Here is a 19,135-nt window from a genome sequence, read left to right on the forward strand (position 1 = left end):
TATTTATGATTATATAAGTTGTTAAAATTAGGAGAAGTTGGGCTAAGGGATACATAAACTCTGTATTATTTTTTGCAACTTTAGGTCTAAAATTATTTAAAAATACATGGTTGAAAAAAAAATGAATGGTTGAAACAAAGTTAAAAGGACCAGGATGTTGGAAGGAGGGCAATGGATATTTACCAGAATATTTATATATGGATTGCCTCTCATTAATTCTGCTTAAAGAATGGCAAATCCATTTTGACTTGTAAATTCAAAACAAACCAAGGGTGTTTTTGTTTTACTATTAAAATTTCTGCTCATTCTTTTCATTCAGTTTTTTTTTTTCTGTATTCTTTTTGAGAATTATTCTTTTTTTGGTTGGACTTGTCTCTGTTCTCTCTAGTGTAGCATTTCACCTTTCATCATTTTATCTTTCATGTTATCTTCTGTATTCTGAGAGAATTTAAAAAAATTCTATGTCAAGGATTTGTTTTTATATAGTAACTACTGGTCCTTTACGGCAAAGACAAATTTAATTTTTTCCATCATATCAATAGTTTCATACAGTGTTTTCTTACACTGGCCAAGAACCATTTCATCTTTCCTGTTTTTCAGTCTGTAATCACTGGAAACATAGGATGCATTTTTACAAGTTTTATTTAATTTCCTTATATGTTCTTAATACATATATCCATATATATGCTATTTATTCTTGCCTTCACTGTAGTGCCATTGCAAAAATATTTTCATGGGACCTATACAGTATACACTTTTCTGTTTAGCTTATCCTTGAATGGAGATCTGTCCATGACAATTCTAAAAGATTCATGAGTTCTTGATTCCTCTTACTGTCCCCATCCGCTCTCTCATGCTTATAGTAAGAAAGAGGCTTGATACACACAGAACCTACACAATTTCTACTGCCTAGCTCAGTGAGCTTTTTTGGTCCTGCTGCCAAGTTCTCTATTGAGTAAAATAATTTATTCTGCAGAATCTGAGACTATCTATAGTTTGACTATGTACAGTGCATGAAAATGTTTATCGTCCTGTAAGCCCAGAGCTGCAAAGCACACACTTTTCCTGTCTCTGCCCTCTAGAATGCAGTGCTTTACATTTGTTGTCCTGTACTCTGAGGACTTGCTGAATGGGAATTTTAGTCTCTAAATTGCTTTATAAGAAGTGTTAATGATACTGAAATGAGGAAATGGTTAGGAAGAAGTTAGTAGTGGAATGTTTCTGTAAAGTGTCAATTTTTAGTTTAAGTGTCCATTATGGGTCTCTGAGCTAGAAACAGATAGTGGTAAGAGGTCACATCCTTTTCTAATTTACCTTTGAATCATAGTGTCTTTCTAAAGGGTAAGATGTGATAGGTAAATAGCTGTGCTTTTCATTCAAGTCCAATTGGTGCTTTAATTAGAAGAAATTCCTTATAGCCTGGCAAGTAATTAAATATTATCCTTAATATCAAATATTTTCATGAATAGCTATTATATATTGGAGTTAAATAAAATGAACATTTAACTTTTTAAATTATTTTTTATTTTAATTTTTATTTAAGTTCAATTAATTAACCTATAATGTATTATTGGTTTCAGAGGTAGAGGTCAGTGATTAGTCTTATATAATACCCAGTGCTCATGGCATCACATGCCCTCCTTAATGTCCATCACCCAGTAGCCCCATCCCCCAACCGCCCTCCCCTCCAGCAACCCTCAGTTTGTTTCCTGTGATTAGGAGTCTTTTATGGTTTGTCTCCCTGATTTCATCTTGTTTTATTTTTTTCTCCCTTCCCCGTGATCCTCTGTTTTGTTTCTTAAATTCCACATATGAGTGAGATCATGGATAATTGTCTTTCTCTGATTGACTTATTTCGCTTAGCATAATACCCTCTAATTCGATCCACATCGTTGCAAATGGCAAGAGTTCATAAAATGAACATTTAACTTAAAGGTTAACTTCAAATTATAATTTCCTCAGTTTCCAGTATCTCAGTTAATTCTCATAGGAACGAATTTATTAGATACTTATATTAATGCAAAAATGGAAAAACACTGTAAAACAGAAACACTTTATAATTTTCCACTTAAACCCTTCTTACCTAGGGATTTGATACTGATCTTAAAAGCATAATAGTTCAAGTGCCCAGATACTTTGGAGTAAGCTAGTTAAGTATAGTTCATAACTCTTCAACTCTTCCCTATTCTTTAAATTTTAACTTGGGTAGGACTAAAATATTCCCTAGGATGTAGCCCATGTGATTACCAAAATTATTTAACCCTAAATGAGACAGATTAAATTCCAAATTGAAACAAGTCAGTAGTTTTGTTCCCTTTTGGTCTGCAGCATGATAGAGCAAAGATCTGTATCAGGACAGAAGGGGTGAAGTCCCTTTTAGCAGCATTTCTCTAGAATGAAGAGGCAGGTTACTAGTTCCAGTTGTAAGCTTATATGCACAAAGAAAGATATCTATGCCTCTGTTATGATTTATATTCAACATATGTGTACTTTCTATATGACTAAAGAGTAAGATAGCAGTTTCTCTGTATAATTTGTCATTTCCTACTCATAGATTTAAGAAAATATAGGAAAGTGTTTACTCTTAAACTAGAGGAATTAAACTTTAAATTAAAAATGTGTAGCATTAACGTTCTTTTAAAAAATTTTATTTTTTATTTTTTAAATTTTATTTTGTTATGTTAGTCAACAATACACCATTAGTTTTTTTTTTTTTTTTTAAAGATTTTATTTATTTGACAGAGAGATACACAGTGAGAGAGGGAACACAAGCAGGGGGAGTGGGAGAGGGAGAAGCAGGCTCCCTGCAGAGCGGGGAGCCCAATGTGGGGCTCGATCCCAGGACCCCGGGACCCTGGGACCATGACCTGAGCCGAAGGCAGACGCTTAACGACTGAGCCACCCAGGCCCCCCAATACACCATTAATTTTTAATGTAGTGACCCATGATTCATTGTTTTCATATAACACCCAGTGCTCCATGCAGTAGGTGCCCTCCTTAATAATCATCACTGGGCTAACCCCCACCCCTCCCCTCTAAAACCCTCATATTGTTGCTCAGAGTCCATAGTCTCTCATGGTTCATCTCTCCCTCCGATTTCCCCCCATTCATTTTTCCCTTCCTTCTCCTAATGTCCTTTGAAAATTTCTCCTACCCAAGTACCACTCCATCCTCTCTTGGAATTATTCAAGCAGTAAAACTTCAATCATTTGTGTTTATATATATGATCTATATAATCAGTAACTGAAAAAACTAGTACTTATTAAATATGGCGAAGCTCTTTTCACTATTCCTAGAGAAGTATATTTGGAGAGAATGTTAACATCAGAGGAAGTCTGTTTTAGAAGATTTTGATAGATAAATTTTAGGAACACTCAAGGCTGTGACACTAGGTCAAATTATGGTTTTATTTCATGTGTGCAGTACAGTGGTAAGAGCAGTGAAGGAATGCGGTAAGTGGTGACGGGATGAGGGGATATGAGAGGGGAGAGGCTCCTTAAAGTAGACTGTCTTCGTACTGAGTTCCAACACATAAATAAATACGCATGTGAAATAGCTAATCTCCATCATTTTATTGTAGAGTATGCCTACTTTCCTTACCAAAGTACACTGTAAACAAGATTCATATTACCATCACAATAGTTAATCTGTGGTTCTTACAGATATAGTCCACTTCCTCCAAGTAATGATGAAGAGTTTCACTAAGAAACTAGGTCATAAGGGAATAAGCAGAATTCCCTGCTACATAGTAGAGAGTTGAAATATATTGAATATATACATGGATCTAACTGGATTCTCACTCTTTGGCCTGCATCTGATTTAGGATGCACAAGCACAATTCCCAAACTGGAAGAGTAGATTGTTAACTGATTTCATCTCCCCATAAATGCTATATGCCATTAACACAACCAAAATCTGAGTATATGAAATATCTAGGCAAATTCAATGAGACAAAAGGTTGATTAGAGGGTACCAGGGGCTGGTACAGAGAAAAGAATGGGAAGTTATTGCTTAATGGGTACAGATTTTCTATTTGGGTAATGAAGAAGTGTGAAAACAGATAGTGGTAATGGTTGCATAGCACTATGGATGTAATTAATACCACTTAGCTATACACTTAAAAGTGGCAAATTGTAAGTTATATATATTTTATTACAGTAAATAAAGCATTTTTGACCATGTGTGGTTTATAACTTACTCAAAACTACTGTAAAAATTATAGTTAATTTAGTTGTACGTTCTTCACATGAAAGAGTTCACTAATTCTGTTCTTCTGATCACAAATGTAATATAAGTATCCAAAATTATTTCTTTTCAGAAAAGAAATTTGAAAAACTTGAAACATGACTGAAAAAAAATAATAAAAAATCAAAACACACTTCTTACTTTAATTGGTTCAGGCTGCATCACAGGTGCAGTCATAGAGATGGCACTTGGAGCATAAACCTGGTGATATGTTGCTTGAACTCCATGATCAGAATAAGGCTGTTATAAAAAAAAGAAAAAAAATGTATTATCTTTCATTGCAATGTACTAGGCATTTTGCTACACAATGGAGGAACACAAATGGAAAACACATTCCCTATCTTTAATTAATTTATAGACTGATTAGGGACAGTTGAATAGTCAAAATTACCATAAGTCCTATGAAACATATATAGAAGAAAAGAAAACTACTTGATTTAGCTTAAGAAAATTGGGGAGGTAGTCAGAAAAAGTTTTCTAGTGGAGTTGATGCTTGAAGAATTAAGAGAAAGAAGGTGGGAATAGTACGTGCAAAGACAACTAAGAACACACCTCATGGGGCGCCTGGGAGGCTCAGTGGTTTAAGTGCCCAACTCTTGATTTTGGCTCAGGTCATGATCTCAAGATTGTGAGATTGAGCCCCGTGTCAGGCTCTGAGCTCAGCATGGAATTTGCTGGTCCCTCTCCCTCTGCTCCTCCCCCTGCTCTCTCTCTCAAATAAATAAGTAAAATCTTAACAACAACAACAACAACAACACACCTCACATCATAAGGCATGCAGGAAGAAAAAGCAAATTATGTTCGGGGGGAAAATCAGGCCAGCTTCAAAGTTCTTTATGGCTACACTCAACACCAGAAAAGAGTAGACTAGAAGTTCTATAAGAAAATAGTACTGTTAAGAGTTGAATTTGGGGGACGCCTGGGTGGCTCAGTCGGTAAGTATCTGCCTTCAGCTCAGGTCATGATCCCAGGTTCCTTGCTCAGAGAGGAGCCTGCTTCTCCCTCTGCTTGTGCTCTGTCTCTCTCTGTCTCAAATAAAGATAAAATCTTAAAAAAAAAAAAAAAAGAGTTGAATTTGGTTCCCTCAAAACATACGTTGAAGTTCTAACCTCTAGTACATCAGAGTGTGACCTGATTTGTAGACAGGGTATTTATAGAGGTAATCAAGTTAAATATGGTCATTAGCATAGAACCTAATCCAGTATGACTGCTATCCTTACAAAATTGAGAAATTTGGACACAGAGATAGAAAAATAATGTGAAGACACAAGGAGAAGGTGGCCATCTACAAGCTAAGAAGAGAGGACTGAAAAGATGCTTCCCTCATGGCCCTCAGATGGAACCAATCCTGCCAACACCTTCATCTTCAACTTCTGAGCCTAGAACTGTGAGACAATAAATGTCTGTTGTTTAAGCCACCCAGTTTGTGGTACTTTGTTCTGGCAGTATGATGCAGCTATTTTATAGCTAGTGTAACCATCTTTCAGATTTATAGACAACAATGTTGAACAAATAGGCATGTAAGAAACTCAGAGAATACAGCACCCACAAGCTTTCTTTAACAAAGAGTACTTTGCAGATTCAGTCAAGCAAGTAATGAATGCAGGCTGTGATGAAAACAGAGAAATCCTGGTAGAAGTAGTGATAGTAACATTAAAATCCAACTGTGGAAATTATTGTTGCAGAACATCATAATGTTATAAACCTTAGCAATATAAAAAATAATATAATACACCCTAATTGGGAGGTGGGTGCTAGTTTTCTAATCTTTTATAACACTGATTTAAAACATACCTGTACAGTTCTTGGCACATAGATGGTAAGGTAAGTAATGGTTTGGGAATGTAATTTAAAGACACTGAAGATAGCGTTTGCAATTTGTAGTTATGAAGTATATTTTTTAGGATTTATTTATTTATTTGAGGGAGGGAGGGGCAGAGGGAAAGTGAAAAACCCCAGCAGACTTCTCACTGTGCGCAGAGCCCGACGACGTGGGGCTTGATCCCATGACCCTGAGATCATGACCTAGCTGAAATCAAGAGTTGGATGCTTAATTGACTGAGCCACCCAGGTGTCCCATGAAATATTTTTGATTTACATATTTGAAGGAAGAAGTTTTTAAGATCTTTTGAATTTTTTTTTTTTAAAGATTTTATTTATTTATTCATGAGAGACAGAGAGAGAGAGAGAGAGAAGCAGGCTCCCAAGGAGCAGGGAGCCCGATGTGGGACTCGATCCCAGGACCCTGGGATCATGACCTGAGCTGAAGGCAGACGCCCAACCATCTGAGCCACCCAGGCGCCCAGATCTTTTGAATTTTTATATGCTTTTAATTCACAGAATGTTAGTAACAATACAGATTGACAGGCAAGCCAGAAGAAAGAGAAGTATTTGGTATCTTACTCTTTCGAGGAGATCAAGTCAGAGATTAGCCTAGTAGAGTGAACAGTTGGTTTTAGAAATGGTTCAGAACTAGTTAGTAAAAAAGTGTAAGATGAAGCATTCTTAGATACATATAAAAGGGGAAAGGTGTGAATAAATCAAAGAAAAAGCATGTGCAGCTTCCATGAGGGTCTTAAATATTTTTAGAAAAGAAAAAGAAATAAATGTTCAGATGAGACAGTTATAGATAAATCACCTTGAGACTAATACATACCTCCGGAACTGAAGCTTCCATCAGAGATAGAGGAGGAGGAACACATCCACCATCTTGTGCAATTTCCACTGGTTGATAAATAACCTCAGAAGGTTGCAGGTATAAGAATGGAGCAGAAGAGGCAGGAGACTAAAACAAAACCATATTTCTAATTCAGACATGATTAGTTATTTCAATTAAACCAAATGACTTAGCCAACAGATGACAGAAATATTTGTTTCATATTTTGCTGAAATTCTTTTCCAGGGATAGCATGGATATATTTTATTACAAATTTCAATTGTGTAGATGTGACTAAAGAACTTTATCACTGGTAAACATTAAAAGTTCTTAATGCTTCAGAAACTCTTTTATAAATTCAGAAAATAGTTATATTAAGATCACTACAAGAGGTTGTAATAATATAACTTACAGTATTTGAGTTGGCATAAACATCTATTCTCAGCTTTGTGACTTCACATGGAAATGGGAAATGTCATTAAATAGTCTTTTTGGTGGTATACTATTTGTATCAAAAGTTGAGAGACAGTTTATTTACTTAGGAGCACAAGTCAAACTGAAGCAAAATCTGAAGTACAACTGGAAAAATGATACATTTTCCCATAATAGTAAAAAGTAATTTTTTATGTTTATATGAGTACTCATTTTTAATAAAATGTTTTCACTTACATGATCTCATCTTCACAAAGATCAGATAAAGAAATTTACAAAGGTGTGGTATCATTACTTCCATTTTACAATGAGGAAGCTAAGAAATATAGTGATTAACTGCAAAAGGTATCACAGTTACTAAATAGAAGAGGAATATCTCAAATCTAGTTCTCCTGACTTTAATATTCATTCAGTCTTCACAAAAACACAATGAAAAAAGTTAATATTTACCTGAGGAACACCCCACTGCCACTGTCCTGGTAGACACTGTGCAGGGGCCTAAAATGAAAACCAAAAACAAAAAACCCACCCAGATTATAAACAAGGGTCAAAACTGAGTATCTATATGCAAAAGAATGAAGCTGGATCCCTAAACCTCTAACTATATACAAAAATTAACTCAAACTGGGTCAAAGACCTAAATGTAAGAGCTAAAACTATAAAATTCTTAGAAGAAAATATGTGTAAATCTTTGTGGGTTTGAATTAGGCAATTAAACTATGACATGAAAAGCACAAGCAACAAAAGAAAAGAGATAAATTGGACTTCATCAAAATGAAAAACTTTTGTGCTACAAAGAATACCATCAAGTAAGTGAAAATACAAAGGATAGGAGAAAACATTTATAAATTATATATCTGATAAGGAACTTGCATCTAGAATATATGAAGTGGTGTTATAACTCAATAATAAAAAGAAAAGTAACCCAAATTTAAAAATGGGTAAAGAATATGAATAGATATTTCTCCAAAGAAGATATGTAAAAGTGGCCAATAAGCATATGTAAAGATATTCAACATTATTGGCCTCAGCTTATGGAAATCAGTGTGATATCACTTTATATCCACTGTCACCACTAGACAGGCTATAATTAAAAAGGTAGATGATAAGTGTTGACAAGGATGTGGAGAAATTAGAATCCTCATCAACTGCTGGTGTGAGTGTATAATGGTGCAGCCCTTTTGGAAACCAAGATGACACTTCCTCAGAACTTTAAACATAGAGATACCATATGACTCAGTGATCCTACTCCCAGGTAATAAGGCTAAGATAAAGGAAAACATATATGATGTAATGTATAGTGATTAACATAACATAATAATAATAAAAAAAGAAGTCATATCTGGAGATAAATCATTAAAAAAAAAAACTTGTACAGGAGTGATCACAGTAGTATTTATAACAGACAAAAAGTGGGACTATCCCAAATGTCTGTCATTTGATGAAAAGATAAAATGTGTTATATCCATATAATGGAATATTATTCAGCTATAAAAAGAAATGAAGTACTGATACATGCCACCACATGGATAAACTGTGAAAACATTATGCTAAGTGAAAGAATCCAGTCATAACCACCTATGGTAGATTCCATTTATATGAAATGTTCAGAATAGGCAAACCTATAAAGACAGAAAATAGATTTCTGGTTGCCTAGGGCTGGGAGTAGGAGGAAAGAGGAGTGACTACTAATGGGTAAGGTTTTTTTGGGAGGAGGGTTGATTAAAATGTTCTAAAATTGACTGTGGTATGGCTATACAACTCTGAATTTAGTAAAAAACACAATTGCACATTTTAAAAAGCTGAAGTGAATGCTATGTGAATTATATATCAAAAACCTGTTAAATAAAAGAGGGTCAAATTTTTTAAACTTAAATGACAATATGTCAGACATTTATTTCTTAAACTAATTTTATTATTTCTTAATAATATGTGTTTTATTCTTTATTTTCCATTTTTAATAGTCTTTTTTCATTATAAAGTTAAAAAAAACAGAAAAAAGAGTAAGAAGATGCCATGGATCTGTCATCTAAACTGAATCACTGTTAATTTAGTGCTATTTAAGTTGCTAATGGATGACATCACTGTATTATAATGACCAAGATAATGTGAAGTCTATGTTCTGTAGTCTACATTCAGACAGGCAGGATAATAAATAATCTCCTAAAAGATTTTAATAAAAAATCTGAAATAAAATGATTTATATATAGTTTTTAGATAAATGAAATAACTACTCATGAAATGAGAAATATGGAGATAAATACTAATTAAACCATGCATTACCTGATTTGACTAATAAATGATAAAGCTACCAATCTTAGAATTTGTAAAAAGAAAGAACAAGAGAAGATTCTTAATCAGAGGCAGAATGATGAATATATACCTGAAAAGAAATATGTGAGGTGAAATGATTTTTTTATATTACAAAATATTATATTATAAATTGGTACCAAAGTCTTTCCTGAGTAATATCTAGGTGACATACTTCCAATTTTATAATTTGTGTCAAACAGAACACCAGAGTCAAACTATAAAATTAAACTGTATTAGAAATTTTAAGAATGTATTTGGTATGTCAAGTGAGCTATTGCTGTATGTAATCAATTAATGAAGGAGGAGCTGGACTCAATGGGGTACAAGCCGAAAGCACTTCTATTCTTTCTCACCCCCTGACACTTTAAAAGCACTGTGTTGAGCTGTTCTTCCTTGCCACAGGATAAATATTAGGACGGATCACTTTTTGGGGTGTGGCAGATTCCAAATGCTGACTCTCTAGTTAAGTAGTTTACTGGATTCTTTGGTGATCTTCCTGCTGAGAACTTTTTTTTTTTTTTTTTTAAGATTTTTACTTATTAATTTGAGAGAGAGTGAGCAAGCGAGAGCATGAGCAGGGGGAGAAACAGAGGGAGAGGGAGAAGCAGACTCCCCACTGAGCAGGGAGCCTGATATGGGGCTCAATCCCAGGACCCCGGGATCATGACCTGAGCTGAAGGCAGACGCCCAACCTACTGAGCCACCCAGGCGCCTCTCCCCCCTGGGAACTTCTAACTGCAATTCTAGCCCTTGATTCTAGAAGTCTACTTCACACAGGTTCTTTCTTTATTGGGATCACCTTAAAGTTTTTGAAAAGGGTCTCTTCTGTGAGGTTCACATCTTGCTCTGGGGACGCATAAACCTTTGCTTGTTGTGAGTAGAAGTTCAACACATTCTCACTGTAGTCTTCTAGTCTCCAGAGACTAGTCCAGCTTCTTCTTTGGACTTTTTAATTAATTAATTTATTCCCCCCCCACTACCACCCTTCACCTCTCTCTCTGGACTTTTCTAGGAGAGGTCAGGTCCAAGTACCATCTCACAAATTTCAGGGGACAAACATTAAGTTTTCTGTCATTCTCTGATGTCTTCTTTACTTGGTTGGGAAGAAGGGGACATGCCATAGCATTCTAACAACTCTCTTGCAATCTCATCCTCCCCTCATGTGTACTCAAGGTGGGCAATAAGCTAAGGGTCCCCCAACTGGTTTCACAATATTTGGCTTATCATATTAAAAGATCTGGTACCTAATGTTCTGTCTTTGGGGCTTCTGCCGGAATTTGGAGACAGCTTAGGGAAAGTGACATATTTTAAATATATGTCATTAAGTTATATTTTAAATATGTCATTAAGTTATTTTAATATATATATTTTAAATATATATATATTTTAAATATGTCATTAAGTTATTTTCATCTTTAGTAAGTGAAAGAAATACTTCAGTTTTATATTTAGCATGGTAATAGGATTTACAAATTTATTTGTAAATAAATAAATAATATAATATAATAATATATAATATACATTAACATATAATATAATGAATTTAAATAAATTTAAATCTTAAATTCTACTTACAATTTAAACACCACCATCCCCCCAAAACCCAGTCTAATATTAAAAAGAATTCCAGTAAACTTAACATTTAATCTGGGTCTATTTTAAAAGTTTAAAAGAAAAAAGAAACAGAAATAAATTCTCTTCCACAATTCCAGAGGTAGGAAAGAATGTGATTTTATTTGTGAGTGCAAGAGATGAGAGGTTGGCAAACTTTTTCTACAAAGGACCAGAGGGTAAATATTTTCAGCTTTGCAGACCATAATATCCTGTTGCAAGTACTGAACTCTGCCATTGTAGTACAAAAGCAGCCACAGACAGTATATCAACAAATATTCTTTATATATATATATATATATATATATATATATATAAAATATATATAAAAATATATTTATTTATTTATAAAACACCAAAATGGTCTGGCATTCCAGTCTCCCACAGGAATTAATGAAGAGTACTGGTTAACTAAAAGAGGCTGCCATAATATAAACCATAATATATTACTTATTTTAATATAGATTATGTTAAATATAATAGCAAGAAAGTGACATAATGTTAACAATAACATTAAAAAATCAGCCTGTGATCCAGTATGTTATCTGTATGTTTCTTTGGGAATTATTTCTAAAAACTTCTTAGATTAAATGTTAGCCAGGGGAGCAAAACCAACCTCATTACATTTGGTTAAATGAAGCAAACATCCCATCTTCTTGTATGATATTGTTTAGTTCCCCATAAGAAAAGAAAAGAAAAAAAAAAAAAAAAAACAAACCCAACACTGCTATCAAGGCTTAACTATCTCTTTTTAATTATTAGTGTATTTGCATGAGAAAGAATACAGTGAAATTTACCCAAAAAGGACTGACAGTTTTTAAAGAGAATTTTCATTGTAATTTCATGTTTACCTGGTAGTGATATGCAGGTTGCTGATAAACTGGCTGAGCTACCATCACAGGGGAACTAGATATAGAACGTGACTATAAGAGGGAAAAAAATTGAAAAATTATTTTAGGCCTAGGCAAAATTCTTTAAAATAGTTTGTTATAAAATTTATCTTGAATTGTTACCTAAACCCAGTCAACTTATGGTCTATAATTGGAAATGTCATTTTTCTACCTCTTATTGATATTATTACTAATTCCACGTAAGTCGACTAAAATCACCACAGTATTCCCACTTTTCTTTGGTTTCATTTTCATGGTAATGCTAAAACAACCACCAGAAAAGTTGCTTTTAGTCCAAAGAATATGAAAATATAGTTCTAAGAGAATTTTTAAAAGAAAATGGCAGCTGGACTTAAGGTGACACTGCCTACTTCCATCATCAGACCAGCAGTAGATAATATTTACACAACATAGAACTGAATGAATAATCATATCTGATTTGCCACTGATTTCCCACTGCTTACAAATAATTAAATCCTACTCCTTTGTTATACATTTAAGTCAAATATATTACTTATTGAAGCATTTATCAAATCCTATTTTATTAATTTGATATTTATTTATTTATTTATTTATTTTTAAAGATTTTATTTATTTATTTGAGAGAGAGAATGAGAGAGACAGAGAGCACATGAGAGGGGGGAGGGTCAGAGGGAGAAGCAGGCTCCCCGCCGAGCAGGGAGCCCGATGCGGGACTCGATCCCGGGACTCCAGGATCATGACCTGAGCCGAAGGCAGTCGCTTAACCAACTGAGCCACCCAGGCACCCTTAATTTGATATTTAAATGAAAATAAATTTTAAGTGACTTCTCTGTTTGAAGAAAGTATGCATAACACTTCATTATTCAAAGTACTAGAGTAAACCTCAAAATAGATTATTTAAAACCAGACCATTAATAAAGCAGGCAAATTGTATTATAAGATAGGTAAAATAAGCTTTAATGATAGCAATTAAAATTCAATTTGTAACATGGGATGTACTTTACACTGTTTTGCTTTAATGTCACTCCCTCCCCTCTGCAAAATGAAGAAAAGTATCATAGTTTTGCACAATTTTCAGACTATATGTTAATAAAATTATACCACAGATTAACATTAGAAAAGAATAATATAATTTACTATATTATTTTTTATTAATAGATTAAAGGAGGAAAAAAAATCTCAGCAGATAGAGAAAAAGATTTATTAAAATTCAATACCCTTTCATGATAAATTCAATACTCTTTCATTCTTAGCAAACAGAATATGAAATAATTTCCTTAATTGATTTGGGGCAATAATTATCAATCAGGTGTGACTTTGCCCCTCTAGGGAACATTTGGCAATACTTTTGGTTTTTATAGATGTGGGGAGACTAGGACACTGCTAAACATCCTACCATATACAGGACTAGCCTCCAACAACACAGAATCATCTGGCCCAAAATGTCAATAGTGCTGAGGCTGAGAAACCTTGGTTATGGCTAAGATTATCTTCCAAAACCTACAGTGTATAAATAAATATATACACGGTATATATAAAGTTTATATAAGTATATATAAAGCTTAATCATGAATCACTGAATTTGTTTCCTTTTTCAAGAACAAGGTCATGTTATCATATAAATACTACAGCAGAGACCATGCTGGTGCAGTAATTCAATGGAGAAAAAATGAGAAAAGAGCAGAAAGAAACAGAAGTATACTGAATCATAAATGACTGTCTATATGAAAGTTTTGGAGGGTTACTGATCAAATGTCAACATTTAAAAAAGCACTATTACATACAAGTCACAACCTATTGGGAAGTATGATTTAAAAATATACCATAATAAAAGCAACAGAAACCACAGAGTACCTAAGAATAAATCCAACAAAAGATGTGCTAAACTATTTTATGGAGAAAGAAAATTTTATTGACAGATGGAAATAACAGACCTATTTAAATAAATGTTTGTGGATGGTAAAATTCAGTATTATGCCCAAATTAATCTACACATTTAATGCAATTCTAATAAAAATCCAACAAAGGCTTTTCACAGAATTGAACAAGCTGGATTATAAAATTTATATTTATAAAAGTAAAGACTTAAGGATAGATGAGAGACTCCTGAAGAAAAACGTGACAGGACTGCCCTATCAGATTTCAGCACTTGTTCTAAAGCAGGAGGAATTAAAACAGAATTGGGCAGGGCAAACACACCAATGCAACAGAATAGAGAGCCCAGAAGAAACTCCCCCCAAATGTGGCATTTCATAGAGGATTCATTTCAAAATAATGAAAGAGGATGGATTAGTCAATACCTGAACTCCAGATTTAAGATCTAGATGTGAAAAACAGCAATACCATAGTATTTTAAAAATAAAATATAGAATATCTATATTGTAATAAGGAAGTGTTTTTTTAATTTAAAATTTTTTATTCTTTTTTTGGAAGTGTTTTATTTTAAAAATAAGAGACCAAAAGATGAAACCATTTCCATAAAGGAAAACATTAATACATTTGTTAACATTAAAACAAAGAATTAGTATATGACCAAAAAAACCTGTAAAGTTAATGGACAAACCACACACCAGAAGAACTCACAAAATTCATATAATGAATTCAAGAAAAAGACAAATAACCCCAATAGAAAAAGATAAAGGATAAAGGACATGAAGAGGCACCTCACAGAAGAAAAGTGGAATGGCCAATAAATACCTGAAATATGTTCAATCTTACCAATGACTAGGAAGATAAAAAAACAAAATACTATTTCATAATAATATTGGCAAAAATTTAAAATTAAATGGTTGGTAGATTACAGAGAAACTGGAGCTCTCATAAACTGTTAGCTAAAGTGTAAACTGGTATACTTTGGAAAGCCATTTGGCAACATTTAGTAAAAAATGTGTATATTCTATAATGTGAAATTTTACTTCTATGCATATATTGTAGCCTAGACCAAGGCAGGGGAATACAGAATTTTTCCAGTGGTACATGGGCATGAATAGGTTTAGGAGTATTCATAATATATTTATGAAAATTAGGAGTATTCATAAATTTCATATGTACTCCTTCCTGATTTGATCTGCTTGTGAATGCGTCTGTGTACCATGTGTCTGTCTTCTTTTCAGAACTCCCTTTCACAATTACCATTCTCCTTCATGATGAAAGGCACACTTCTCACTCATTCTGGATCTATTATAATGCTTTGTTTGGGAATATGAATACCAACAGGGCATCAAACAAATAGATAATTCAAGAAGGCAATGCCCTTGAGAAATGAGAGAAGCAAAGCAAAAAGAGCTTGTATAAGAAATATTAAAGGGGAGATAGTTCCTTATTTCATCCAGGGAACAAAATAAGTTACATCATGGTTATAGGAATACATATTAATGTATTTATTTGAACTTAAAAATAATTAAAAGTTAGAATTTTCTAATAGAAATGAAGTTTTATTTGATTAGTTTTATTTGGCTGACTAGTTTTGTTAACAGAGTTCTAGACATTTTTTATCCTTTTTTTTTTGAGGTATAACTGACATATAACATTATATTAGTTTTAGGTATACAACCTACATAATATGTTATATTCCTAAATTATTTAAAATTATGATAAATTTCAGATATCAACTTAAAAATGAGTATTCATAATTTTTCAGAAAATGTTTAGAGGATATACAAGCGAAAAACTTTGAAGACTACTTTCCTAGACAAATTCTCACATAATACATACAAGATCTGGATGTTCACTGTAGTCTTGATTACAGAAAAAAACTTAAAATGTCCATCAATAGGGGAATATACACTCATACAATGGAATATTATAAAATATTAAAATAAGTGAATTAGATATACTAGTATCAACATGGCTTAATCTCCAAAACATAATGTTGAATAGAAAAACTAATACAGGGCGCCTGGGTGGCTCAGTTGGTTAAACGACTGCCTTCGGCTCAGGTCATGATCCTGGAGTCCCGGGATCGAGTCCCGCATCGGGCTCCCTGCTCGGCAGGGAATCTGCTTTTCCCTCTGACCCTCCCCCGTCTTATGTGCTCTCTCTCTCTCATTCTCTCTCTCAAATAAATAAGTAAAATCTTTAAAAAAAAAAAACAACTAATATTTACATAGTGTTTAAAAATCACCCAAAGCAATACTACCTATTGTTTAAGGATACCTACATTTGTAGTAAAAACATAAAGTGATAGGAAAGATATTCTGGTTACATATTCTGGATATGTCTGAGGAGAAAAAGGTGGTAAGAAAATGGGGGCAAGGAGACTTTGCCTGAATTTCTCATATTTCATTTCCCCTTATTAAAAGAACTTAAGTAAATATGGCAAAATGTTAACATTTATTAAATTTAAGTGGTAGCTACATGGCTGTTATATTATTATTTGTACTTGTCTATGGTTGAAATATTTCAGAAATAAATGTTTTAAAAAATTGATAGAATAGATGGAAACCCTTTTAAGATGAAAATTACTTACAGGCCAAGGTGGTGGGACAGAAGTTACCTCTGGAGTATGAAAATAAGCAACACCATTATGATAAGTGTAAGGATATCCAGTTGAAGTTGTTAGATACATTGTTCCAGCTGCTGGCATTATACTGGAACCTAAAGCAAAGATTAAATAATAATAATTAAAATGTTCAGTTTAACTTTTAAAAAGGTAATTTCTGGACACTTGAAAATGTTTATCTTAACACACCTATATAGTTACAGTAAAAACTGAATGTTACAAATTAAAAAAAATCCCATACGTTATTTTCGAAGTATGTATTTTCAAACTCACTCTCTTAGAGCTTTTATTAGCTTAAAGTGAATAAAAGAAAAAGAAATAAGTTCAATAAAGAATACTAAAAATTGGGATGCCTGGGTGGCTCAGTCAGTTAAGCGGCTGCCTTCGGCTCAGGACATGATCTCAGGGTCCTGGGATCGAGTCCCACATTGGGCTCCCTGCTCAGTGGGGAGTCTGCTTCTCCCTCTGCCTCTGCCCCTCCTCCCTGCTCCTGCTCTCTCTCCCCCTCTCTGTCAAATAAATAAATAAAATCTTAAAAACAGAATACTAAAGATTCACCAATTTAGATTTTAATAACAATGTAATCAAACACAAGGCTTAAAAATTTAAATTATTATCAGCAAGGTCATTATTTTTACAAATATACATTATATATGAGTTAACTGAAGACTATAGACACTGTAATGAAGTTCCTAAGACCTTAGTAAGAACTTTATTTGTAGGGACGCCTGGGTGGCTCAGTTGGTTAAGCATCTGCCTTCAGCTCAGGTCATGATCCTGGGGTCCTGGGATAGAGCCCCACACTGGGCTCCCTGCTCAGGCAGGGAGCCTGCTTCTCCCTCTGCCTGCTGCTCCCCCTGCTTGTGCTCTCTCTCTGACAAATAAATAAATAAAATCTTAAAAAAAAACCCAACTTTATTTGTAAAAGGCCAAAGATGATGAAGGCAGTGAAGTTGGAAAAGATTCCATACTTTCCTGAAGAATTTTGGTTCCATCCTAAAATTCTTTGGATCTACTATCACAAGCATTCATTGAGGCTATGACTCTTACTCTCCAGCCTCCCTTTGCAACAACTGCTGCTTATTGCAAACATGACCACAAATCTTCATGTGTAGTTCTAGGTCCCCATCTCTTTTCTCAGATCAAGTTATATATAACCCCTCCCTCCCCCAAAATAAAAAAATATTTTTTTGTCAAGATAACACTTGAAAAATTTATATAAAAGCCAAGTCAGATTAAGTACTGACCAGCAAGTTTATGTAAATTACTGGAACTGGCAATCCTCCTTCCACTATACCAGTAATTCTCAAATTTTAACATACATAAGAATCACCTAGATAGTTTATTATAAGGATACAAATTCCAGGGCCACATTTGCAGAGATTTAGATTCAGTAAGTCTGGGATAGAGCCTGAGAATCTGCATTTTGACAGATTCCAACTGAACTGTTACTGGCTGCAAACCACACTGTGAGTAGCACTGACCTACCGCTTTAAGCAGCACTACTGCTTCTGAGCTTATATTTTCACTATATTTCATCTAGTATTGTTACTGCTTATGTTAGTGATTCTTAATCCCATCCTTTTGAGAATCTGATGAACACCATGGACCCTTTTCTCAGAGATATATACATTCAAACAAAATTTTGCACACAATTCAGGAGTTTCATGGATTTCCCTTCAAAGATACTCAAGGAGCCACAGGTTTATCTGTTAAGTAAATGAATAAATTTTGAGTCAGTACTATTACAAGGCATTGAACTTGGCTGGTGATACAGCCAAAAAGAAAAAAGAAAAAAAATTGGACATGCCATGTGGAAGTTAGGTTCTGGTGGGGAAAACAGTTATTAGCTTATTACACAATTTAATTAATTAAATACAATTTTGATAAATACATTAAGAGGTAGTATAGGGTATTACACTCATAGTATGAACTTTCCAATTGTATTTAATCTGTGAAGAAATGATGTTTGGGCTGAGCTTTAAAGAATGATTGGGAGGCACCTGGGTGGCTGAGTCAGTTAAACATCTGACTCTTGATCTCAGCTCAGGTCTTGATCTCAGGGTTGTGAATTCAACCCTGCATTGGGCTCTATGCCCAATCTAAAAAAAAAAAAAAAAGATTGGGATGGGAATGGGATTGCAAAGAGCATTCTAGGTAAAGAAAATAATGTATTTCAGCAGTATGGTATGTTCTGGAACTGAGAGGAGGCTAGATGGCTAAAGTATAGGAAGAGAAGGAAAGAACAGCTCAAAATAAGCAGAGAATAATAGAAAATGTACACTTCTGAAAGATCACTCTGGCTGCCTTGTATATGATGTTGGAAGGTACCAAAACTGGATTCAGAAAGACCTGTTAGGAGGCTCTTCCAGTAATCAAGGCAAGCAAGTTGGGTAGCTAGGACTAGAATGTTGGTAATGGAGATGGAAAAAGAGATAGATTTGAGAAAAAATTGAGATAAAAATCCCCCGTATTTTGTAAATCTACTTTTATACTTAATATTTA

At 33.9% G+C, this 19,135-nt stretch overlaps 1 protein-coding gene across 1 annotated transcript in view; it reads right to left on the reverse strand.

Moving 5' to 3' along the window:
* BOLL (boule homolog, RNA binding protein) overlaps nt 1-19,135 on the reverse strand; it is a 43,286-nt gene that overhangs the window by 12,710 nt on the left and 11,441 nt on the right. Inside the window, 7 exon segments of the mRNA XM_064585830.1 lie at nt 4,387-4,485; nt 6,902-7,030; nt 7,784-7,831; nt 11,874-11,905; nt 11,908-11,936; nt 12,110-12,180; nt 16,598-16,725. Of these exon segments, the coding sequence (XP_064441900.1) occupies nt 4,387-4,485; nt 6,902-7,030; nt 7,784-7,831; nt 11,874-11,905; nt 11,908-11,936; nt 12,110-12,180; nt 16,598-16,725 (536 nt within the window).

This window comes from Mirounga angustirostris, unplaced genomic scaffold (assembly GCF_029215605.1).
Source record: "Mirounga angustirostris isolate CCGP_5_RB_7025 unplaced genomic scaffold, mMirAng1.0.hap1 SCAF_3, whole genome shotgun sequence".
Lineage (NCBI taxonomy): Eukaryota > Metazoa > Chordata > Mammalia > Carnivora > Phocidae > Mirounga > Mirounga angustirostris.